Source organism: Bison bison, unplaced genomic scaffold (assembly GCF_000754665.1).
Source record: "Bison bison bison isolate TAMUID 2011002044 unplaced genomic scaffold, Bison_UMD1.0 scf7180017864487, whole genome shotgun sequence".
NCBI lineage: Eukaryota > Metazoa > Chordata > Mammalia > Artiodactyla > Bovidae > Bison > Bison bison.
The window spans coordinates 2,458,871-2,469,401 of NW_011495047.1; the positions used below are offsets into that span (position 1 = coordinate 2,458,871).

Here is a 10,531-nt window from a genome sequence, read left to right on the forward strand (position 1 = left end):
TAGAAATGCATTTGTCAGTCTCCATTTTAGACCTACTAAATCAGAGATGCTGAGGTGGGGTCTTGCAATCTGTTTTTAATAAGCCCTCTAGGGGATTGAGATGTAGCTAAAGTTTAAGAACAAGTATCCTAGAAACTCTCTTGACTGTGATAGGATAGAATCAGTTAATTGCTCTGGATGCTGTGTAATACCTGCAGCTCTTTCTCACATATATGAAGTAATAGACCTGGGCAGTGTGCAAATTGGATCAGAAATCACCTCTAGTTCCATAAACAGAATTAAAACCATTGAACTTAAAATTGTGAAATCGGATGATTTATTATATGAAATTCATTTCATACTCAAAAACCTATTGTGTAATTTCCCATACTCATTAGCGACTCCAGAATGATCATGTTAATTTAAATAATTACACGTTATGTGAATCGAAATGTCATTCAACCTCTATCCCTAGTTCTCATTGATTTCATCTGTTAATAGAAAAGATATCAATAGAAACTTTTAACTGTAATTCCTTTAGATTTTTAGCTAAAATCCTGTAATTCAGACGTTGAGACATAATTTAATACTAAGAGTATTAGAACATTTAGCTTTATATGTAACATGTAATAGAGGATTTGTATTACTATAATGTTTTTACTTTGGATTGTTTTAGCAATCCAAACACATATCCTTTGAAGTTCCTTAAAGATTGTATTTTCATGAGAGTCTATTTAGGGTAACACAAGTAGGTTTTACTTTTATGAAAAAATTTAATAATGATTTTTGTGACCCTGTTCTTTGAACATAGCACTAGTCAATCAAGCATACAAATGTTCTTGCTATTGGGAAGCCTCAGTAGTTAAAACCACTTCCCAGGAGAATCTATAAATAAAAGATTTCTCTGTTTCCTTATTTGAAAACATTTGACTTGAAAAAGAAGACCTGTTGGCCCTTTTTTTCCCTAAGAAACTTTCTACCATGAAGATTCATCTCTTTTTCTTTATTCTACTCTTTGGGGTCACAATTCTACCAGGTAACATAGAAATGGTTATGGGCATACTTGTGCTAATGAACTTGAGGAAGCATCAGTTTTTCCTTGTTAAACGTATAGTAATAATATAAGGATTAAAAGATCTTTAGGATAATGCAATGTCGTACTCTGGATTGAACTCTGGAACATAAAAAAGGCAATAGTGGGAAAACTGGTGAAATATGAATACAATGTGTAGTTTAATTAATAGTATAATAGCAATATTAATTTTTTAATTTAGATAAACGTACCATGGGTAAGTGAGACATTACCCTAAGGGAAGTTGGTCTCTCTTATCTTTGCAACTCTTCCATAAATCTAAAATGATTTCAAAATAAAAAGTGTAAAATGCCTGAAAGATCAATTCATTAGTCTCATCACCTTCATCCTGAAACAGAGTTGATTCTTGCGGGAAAACATATTCTTTGACATAATCAACTGGTAAGTGGTAGTTGCTGCGGTATAAGGGAGAGAACTATTTACCTCTTTCTTCTTTTTAAGCTATTTCAGTCTATTTCCAGTCTAGAAAGACTTTCTTAATATTCTGTCCTTGATACTACAGGCAAATCATGTCCCTTGTTGGCCTTTCTTAAGATCACATGAATGTTGAGTGTAATAACTTGTATATGAGCTATATTTTTCATGAGATCTTCCCCCTCAAGGATTATCTCATCACATCAGGTACCTAACAAGATTCTCTTCTCCTGAATTAATGTGTAAGTATGAACTGTACAGAATAAAATAGTAAGTTTTGGAGATGGAGAGATCACTGAGTTTTCCCTTCTCCTTAAAGAGTTTAAAGTGAAAGAGTAAGCTCAAATCTGTCCAGTTTATACTACTGGCACTGAAATTAGGCTCAATTCACTCGCTCAGGAAAATATTCTTTTGTAGTAAGAAGCTGACATTTTTAGGACAAGTGGAAAATGTAATAGATACGTTCGAAAATGAATTAACTTATTCTTTCTTTATGAATATTATAAAGTCCATCGTGACAATTTTCATTTTTGTCATTTCATAAAAAATTTTCACATAATAAACTGATAAATTATCTTTTAAAGGTTGTAAGTGAGAAAATTCTACATAGGAGCAAAACATCAGGAAAGTAACAAAATAATACAATCAGTTGTTAATTTAACTAGGAAATAACTCCCTCTACCTCCATTCAAAACTTGTTAGAAAAAGGATCTCTGAATTTTTTTCATATCTAGAAAGGACCAAAAGGAAATTCTACACAGATTCATATAGCTTTTAACATGGGATAAATCTTTTTAAATTTCTTCTTTTAATTTCAACATTAGCTAAAATTAGTAGATCACTATGGCAAGTATTTTTATGTTTTATTGGCATAATTTTTCCTTATAACAACTGTATCAGGTGCACCTAATAATGGCTAATATTATTCATTAATTTATCAATGAATTTTAAATTATGTGTTCTGTAGACTTAGAAATTATATACCACTTGAGACACAGTGGCATAGACTACAACATCAGTGATATTAACTTTTTGTATATTTTTTTCTTGTAGTTTCAAAGTGAGGCCATTATTATTGTTAATCATACATGTACCAAACTTTTAGAGAAATTCTATTGTTAGTGATAAAAATATAAAAGTAACAGAAATATATCAAGATACATATTTTCTTAATAAAATTATAAAGTGTATATGTGAAAATTGGATACTTTTAGACAATAATAAAGCAATAAGAATGTTATCTTTCACCTTGTAGTTAACCAACATATGGTGGCTGAACTAAACTGGATAAAATTAAATGTCTTATATATGACTCTAGAGTTCCTCAGTTGTTTTTTTGTATATCACCTTCAGATGGTGGAAGTTCTCACTCAAAATTCAGATACAAAAACTCATTCATTTCCACTCCAACAGTTACAGATGAAAAAGTGTTTAGAAAAAAATCCTTACATTTTCCATGCAGAGAAATTTCCACTGAAGTCACTTAGCCTTCCTCTTCATTTTCTAGAGGTTATAAAGGCTCAAGTTCAAAAGTCTGTTATTGCTAACAATCACTTTTCTTTGTCTGCTGTGTACTTTGGACATAGGATGGTATAGCTTTGTACAAAAAATGGTAATCATGATTTTCCCTCTGTTTTCAAAAAGGTTAATGATAGTCTAAGAAATAAGATAGCAAGTCAGTGAAAACAAAAACAAATTATGGGTTGAATAGGTACTTTAGGAGATGTCATGCATGTTTTTAGCTTAAAATATTAAGTAGAGTTTTATATATTGTTTAAAGAAATTCCCTAACATGTGAAAATGCTCTAGATGCCAGATGAGTGATGCTATGAAGTAATTTGTGAGAGCAATAGAGAGATGACTTTTTTGAAAGTGATCTACAGAAATTTCAGAGAGAAGATAGTATTTGAACAGTGTATCTGAGGACAGAGACACTATACATTTGGCTTCTCACCACATTGCTAGAACAGTGATTTTCTTTCCTTTTTTTCCCCAAGGACTTACGGATTTATTACTTATTTATTACTGGAATTTAGTTGCTTTACAATGCTGTGTTAGTTTCTGCTCTACAGCAAAGTGAATCCTGCTGCATATACATATACCCCGCCTTGCCACTGCAGAGCACTGAGCCCTGTGACATATAGCAGGTTCTCATTAGTTATCTATTTTATACAAAGTAGTGTATATGTGTCAATCCCCATCTCCTGATTCATCCTCTCCCCTTTCCCTGCTTGGTGTTCACAGGTTTGTTCTCTATGTAGAACAGTGGTTTTCAATGAGGGGCAGCTTTGCGGCCAAGGAGACATTAGGCAGTGTCTGGAGATCTTTTAGTTTGTACTACTGGTACTACTGGCATCTAATGGGTAGAGGCCAAGGATACTGCTAAATATCCTTCACTGAAGAGGATCACATCCCACAGCAAAGAAGTGTCCAAAGGGTCCATAGTTCTTAGGATGAGAAACTCTGCCCTGGGAGGTGTCACAGAGTCAGACAGGAAGTGAACTTAACAGTTGAATGAATAGATGGATGTTTGCAAAGATGAGTATTAGTGATCCAGGGACACAAGTTTGGGGAATACTCATATTTAGAGGTGAGAATCAGGAAAAAGAAAACAACAGTATTTTTAGAAAAGTTAAAACAAGGGGAAAAAAGGGATGTGGTCAGTTTAGGATGGCATATTGGACAACGGGGTTAAATGTGACAAATCTTGTCAAAATGAGCGTAATTCAAGTTTCTATCACTGGCAAATTATTTATGGGCTTGGTATTAATAACTCACCTAAAATTATTGAGTGAATAATGATATTTAGAAGTTAGTCTTTAAACTGTGCAGAGTAACTTTTTTGACTATAAATTGTGTCATAGTCTGCATTGCCTAAGTAATAGTTAGAAGACAGGTAATTTTTAATAGAAGAGGTAGGTTTTATACCAGCTATTTATACCAAGAATATGAATAAAGAATCTGAGTCTATGGTCCCACTAATAAGTATCACAACTCACCACCAACTGTTAGAAATATAGACAGAATATCTGGACAGGAAGACCTGGGCTTTAAAGGAATTATTGGACACCAAACCTTAATGAATGACAGAAACTATGGCAAGATTTATTTGCTTTTATACCATGAATATACAGTAAATATTTAAGTCTGACCTTAAAATTTAGGATTCTCCCATGCTATTTCTCCTTATTCTCATTGTATTTTAAGATGCATACCTATCAAAAGTGATGTTAATGTTTTAAAAGTCTTCAAAATAAAGGGCTTCTGAAAGTATGTGGGTTAGCAAATGAAGTAAAATATGAAATTAAAATAGACTGACTTAGAATGGATATTAGAGGCTATCAGTCCAACATCTCTCAATTCCCTGAGTACTCCCAACTATCCTAAATAATCAACTTCTAGTGAGAGTCAACCTCCAAACTACAAGATAAACCATGGAGCTTGGAGCATAATTTTTAAAATCATATTATGGCCAAAAATGGACCCATCTGTTAGTCACTCTTCTTTTTTAAAAAATAAATGCTGACATTAAACATATGTATAAGTTCATTTCTTGGGGGGCGGGAATAAGTCTCAAGATATACAAGAGAGTTGTAGAAATTCAGAGAAACTGTCTAACATTGCATCTCCCTCCATAAAAAAAAAAAGTGAAATCAAGCTGCAATAGAAATCTCTAGAAGGAGAATTCACAAAGCACAATTACTGTGCTTTGCTCCATTGTGTTCAGTCTAAATGTGTGTGAGAGTAAGAGGTAAATCATGTGGACTTTTATGGTTACTTGGAACTATCCTACTGTTGCTATTCAGTCACTTGTAAAAAGGAAGTTGGCACACCTAACTGCAGTCCAAGACACTTTCTGATATCCAGGATTTACCTTGCATTAAAGGACAGTGCATTCACTTAAACTTTCTCAGTAAGATTTTCATAGTCATAAATTAGAAGGAGGCTTCTTTTGTCCTATTCTATGCTCTTTTGCAGGCTTTCCTGGTGGCTCAGATGGTAAAGTCTGCCTGCAATGCAGGAGAGCCAGGTTCCATCCCTGGGTAGGGAATATACCCCAGAGAAGGGAATGGCAACTCCAGTATTCTTGCCTGGGAAATTCCATGGACAGAGGAACCTGGCAAGAAACAGTCTACGGGGTCATGACACAATCCCATGTTGGACACAACTGAGTGAATTCCACATCACATGCTCTTTTGCTTCTCAGATATTCTCCTTTTAAAATATGAGTGTCATAGTTAGACTGCTAATTTCAGTCATTGTTTCCTTCTTACAGCAAGAAAAAGATTTCCACACTATGGTAGTGTGGATATGAGGAGAGAGTGCGCAAAAGGTAACGGTCGATGTAAAACTGAGTGCCATATATCTGAAGTTAGGATTGCTTACTGCATAAGACCTGGATCTCTTTGCTGCTTGCAGAAGTACAGATGACAGAAGACAAGAAAGAGACACAAGCTCCAAGAAGAAGGGACCAGTGTTACTGTCTTCCTTCACAGCCTTTCTGTCCATCCTTCTAGGCCTGTGTATCACTATCGTGTGCAAAGAATTAAATAAAATTTAATAGTGAACCATTCAGAAGTGGTTCTATGTCACACACGCATCTGGTGCCTTTTATTTCCTCTTGATCTCTCGGTACCAGAAACAAGCATGATTTCTTTCATGCAAGTTCTTCAAGAACTATTCACATTTCTATATGCCCTGTGCTAGTTGGCATAAACAATGCTGGAAGACACCCTAGGTCAGAGGTAGTGACCCATCTTATTTCTGAGATACATGCCTCCATGGAGATGTGCTGCTATTTTGTTATTAAATGCTGTTTATAGACTATCCCATGGAAAGAAGTATAAATCCACTGAATGTGTGAGGTAAGACACTGAGATACAGATCTCTCAAGTGTCCCCTGAGAGAGACAGAGGTGGAGTGAGAGAATGGGAGAGTGTAAACAGAAGAGCAGAGGAAGGTCACAGTCACTCCAGTTCCTACCCAGCTGTTTACATAGTGAAGAAAAAATCTGTATCTGGAGAACGAAGAGGGAGTGTGAGGGGAAGAAAATAATTTCATAAAAGAGAATTCTGACCTAGGAAGTCAGAAACTATGACTAACAGGTGAATTCAGCTCCTCCATCCTGAGAGGTGAGCCTGTCTGAGGAGACACAGGCAGCAGATGGTAGGAGGAGGGATCTTCTACCTTTAGCTCCGCTCTGCCAGACTCCTCTCACTACCTCCTCTGAAGGTCCGACGGTAGGTTTCCCCACGGTCCTCTCAACAATGCATACATATCATACATTTTCTACTCAAAACATGCAAATTCTTCTTCTTTTATGATTTTAGGAATACAATTTAGTAAATTGTATCAATTCAGAATTCTTTTTAAAAGAAATCATCAATACCACAACAGAAAAATAAAAGAGAAATTTCCCTTCCTCCTAAAATAAATAATCCTTTGGTCATTCAACTAAAGAAAAAAGAAATCTATTCAGTGGAGACTTATGTACCAGACTTGGACTCAGAAGGATGCAAGTATTTGCTGCTACTGCTGCTTCTAAGTCGCTTCAGTCGTGTCCGACTCTGTGTGACCCCATAGACGGCAGCCCATCAGGCTCCCCCGTCCCTGGGATTCTCCAGGCAAGAACACTGGAGTGGGTTGCCATTTCTTTCTCCAATTCATGAAAGTGAAAAGTGAAAGTGAAGTCGCTCAGTCGTGTCTGACTCTTAGCGACCCCATGGACTGCAGCCTACCAGGCTCCAGGCCCCAGCTACTCTCTTGATATGTTTACCATTGTGTCTCCTCCCATATTCTAAATGCAAATATGAAATCTAAGGGTCTATGTGCATACTGAACATTATCTATTACTGAAAAATGCATGGAAAAATCATTTTTCCCTATTTAGATAACATTTCTAGATATATTTCTTCCACAAGAGACTGTTTAATTTTCAATTTTAATTTTATTTTAAAGTTGAATTTATTTTTTTAAAATAATTATTTTAATAAACATGAGCTCCCATTGAAAGTGAAAGCTCCTTAGTCGTGTCTGACTCTTTGTGACCCCATGGACTATACAGTCCATGGAATTCTCCAGGCCAGAATACTGGAGTGGGTAGCCTTCCCTTCTCCAGGGGATCTTCCCAACCCAGGGATCAAACCCAGGTCTCCCACATTGCAAGTGGATTCTTTACCAGCTGAGCCACAAGGGAAGCCCAGCCACAAGGGAATACTGGAGTGGGTAGCCTATCCCTTTTCCAGCGGATCTTTCCGGACCAGGAATTGAACCACAGGCTCCTGCATTGCAGGTAAGCTCCCATTAAGAAATAGTTATTTGCTAGGCATACATTAGAGGCTTACCTGCACTCTTTCACATTTTAACAACTTAAAATAGACTTTGTTTAATGTGTTGCCTTGTAGTGTAAATATCTTCAAAAGTATTTTTACAACATCCATTTCAAAAAGACTTTCTCAACCTTAGCACTTATTGATATTTTAGTCCAGACAATTCTTTGTTGTGGCAGCTGTCCTGCACTCTGTCTTTAGCAGCAAGATTTTTCTCCCCACTCCAAGTCTCTATCCATCAGATGCCAATAGCACCCTTTCCCCTTAATTGTGACAACAAAAATGTCTAACTACATTGTTAAATATCTCCTTTAGGGGGCAAAATCACTCATGGTTTAGAGTCGTTCATTTATAATTAAGCACTCTTTCTCACAGATATGTAAAGATATAAATGGAAACCAAAAAAATCAGCAGTGTTTTCAGACAACCAGTAAACGTCCCATTTTATGAGATGAAATATCTCTTTGTTTATAAAAACCTGTAGCTATTTTCTTTTATGAGAACAAATTAGATATTTATGAGAACAAGTATCTATTAATGATTTCTTTTAAAAAGAATGCTATTACAAATGACCTAGAGATGATGATACGTTGATGACTCCAGAAAAAAAATTAGCCTAACTTTTGAACAGTAAATATACCAGTCACATGAAGAAGGATATTAGTAATTTAAATGCTTGAGGTGAAAGTTTGAGTATTATCTACCACCAGATACTGGGTCATCATTACCTCAAGACCTGTAAAATAGAATCGAGAAGCCTAATATACTATTAATATGGAACAAATAAGAATTGAAGTTTTTAGTGACCAGCAAGAAATGGTAGATGGTGAGAGGTTTCTTAGAAGACATTTGAGGCATTTCTGAACATGCACTATAAAGAAAACCAAAACCATCCAAAGTTTTCATTTGGTCTCTCCTTGTTTAATCCAGTGTATATTCAAGCTGCCAGTCTCTGCCTTCAGAACAAGGAACAAATGTGATAATCTTGAAGAAGGTAAACCCATGACTATCAAGTATGAAATTAATATTCTTCCCTGCAGAAATCTTTTAATTGCATATGATATAAATTGAAAATTCTCTAGAATTTAATGAAGTTCTGCAGCCAGAAAAGAAAGAGATGTCACAGATTATTCATATTGTCTTCAGAATTTATTAGCCAAAAAGGAAAAAATGCTTATAAATGCGAAGATTTCTGGTAACTTTCTTGCTCATGCACTGTAACTTTCATTACATTTATTGACCAAACAGCTAAATAATCTTAAATTAGTTAGCTCTCAAGAGCTGAAAGTTTACATTTTCCCCTCCTTTGGCCCAGAATCTAAATTTCCATGACATTATGTATTTCCCTTTATTTTTAGTGTCCTGTCTCAATTGGTCTTGATGAAATAGACACCACAGGGTATCGGATATTTTTGCTATTATTCAGTAGCTCAATAACACTTAATCAATTAAAAGCATCATGTTGAAAACATTGAATTCAAGGGCAGGACTAGGAAAAGAAGAATTACCATACAGTCCTGATATCATGCATTCAAACCCGATCTATCTCAGAATTTATTTGACCTCAGTGTCCTTGGGCAAGAACAAAATCTAATTTATTTAGACAGCATCTGATTAATGACTTGTTTCTTCCCAGGTATGATGTCATGGGTTTTAGATTTGAAGATTTGAAAAATTACAGCTTCTGTTTTAAGGCACTCATTTATTGTTTACAAACTTGAGTTTTAAGTACTATTCAATTTGATAGAGTTAAAAAATAAATAGCACAGGGGATCTGCCCCCAAGATCAACATCAACTCATAATACTGACTATAAGTGAGTTAGATTCTGCCTTCCTCACCCTTTCATTATTTTTACCAATTCAATAAATACTAGTTGAGAACCTACTGTGGACTGTAGCCTACCAGGCTTCTCCGTCCATGGGATTCTCCAGGCAAGAATACTGGAGTGGGTTACCATTTCCTTCTCCAGGGGATCTTCCAGACCCAGGGATCGAACCCAGGTCTCCCGCATTGGAGGCAGATGCTTCAACCTCTGAGCCACCAGGGAAACCCAAAGCAGTGGAAATGAGATCCTTAACGTGAGAGTTGTCTCTGACTCTTTGCGACCCCATAGACTGTAGCCTACCAGGCTCCTCTGTCCATGGGATTTTACAGGCAATAGTACTGGAGTGGATTGCCATTTCCTTCTCCAGGGGATTTTCCCAACCCAGGGCTCAAACCTGGGTCTCCTGCATTGTAGACAGACGCTTTACTGTCTGAGCCACCAGGGTCCATGTGATAAGATTGGAACATATCAATAAACAACACAAAAATTCCTAGATTTGTGAAGGTATATTTTAAAGTTAGAGAAAAATACAAACAGTACACATAATATATAAGCAAATTATATTAGAAGGTAATAAATTAAACAGAGGTAGGGACCCCAAAATGCTGTTGGGCTGTAGTAATTTAAAAAGATCTTTTAGGGGTCTCTTATGTATACCTGTGGCAGATTCATTTCGATATTTGACAAAACCAATACAATATTGTAAAGTTTAAAAATAAAATAAAATTAAAAAATAAAATAAATAAAATAAAATGAAATTACCATTATTGTACTGATGCAAAAAAAAAAAAAAAAAGTTGCAATTAGAGCAAAAAAATGAAAAAGGCAAAGATGTGATACCTGAGATTTGTGAGAAATGCCAGTGAGGCAAGAGTGGCTGGGCAAGAGT

The 10,531-nt window shown here is 35.6% G+C and overlaps 1 protein-coding gene across 1 annotated transcript; it reads left to right on the plus strand.

The window, feature by feature from the left end:
- The first annotated feature begins 960 nt into the window (after nucleotides 1-960).
- DEFB110 (defensin, beta 110 locus) lies at nucleotides 961-5,917 on the plus strand. Its single transcript, XM_010863227.1, has 2 exons — nucleotides 961-1,015; nucleotides 5,763-5,917. The coding sequence occupies exons 1-2, from the start codon at nucleotides 961-963 to the stop codon at nucleotides 5,915-5,917; spliced, it is 210 nt and encodes a 69-aa protein (XP_010861529.1).
- The last annotated feature ends 4,614 nt before the right edge of the window (nucleotides 5,918-10,531 follow it).

Bases quoted from the DNA above. Each gene is read 5' to 3' on its own strand.
- DEFB110 (XM_010863227.1), top strand. From the start codon at position 961: ATGAAGATTCATCTCTTTTTCTTTATTCTACTCTTTGGGGTCACAATT. The intron at 1,016-5,762 runs GTAACATAGAAA...TCCTTCTTACAG, and splicing joins TGGGGTCACAATTCTACCAG to CAAGAAAAAGATTTCCACAC.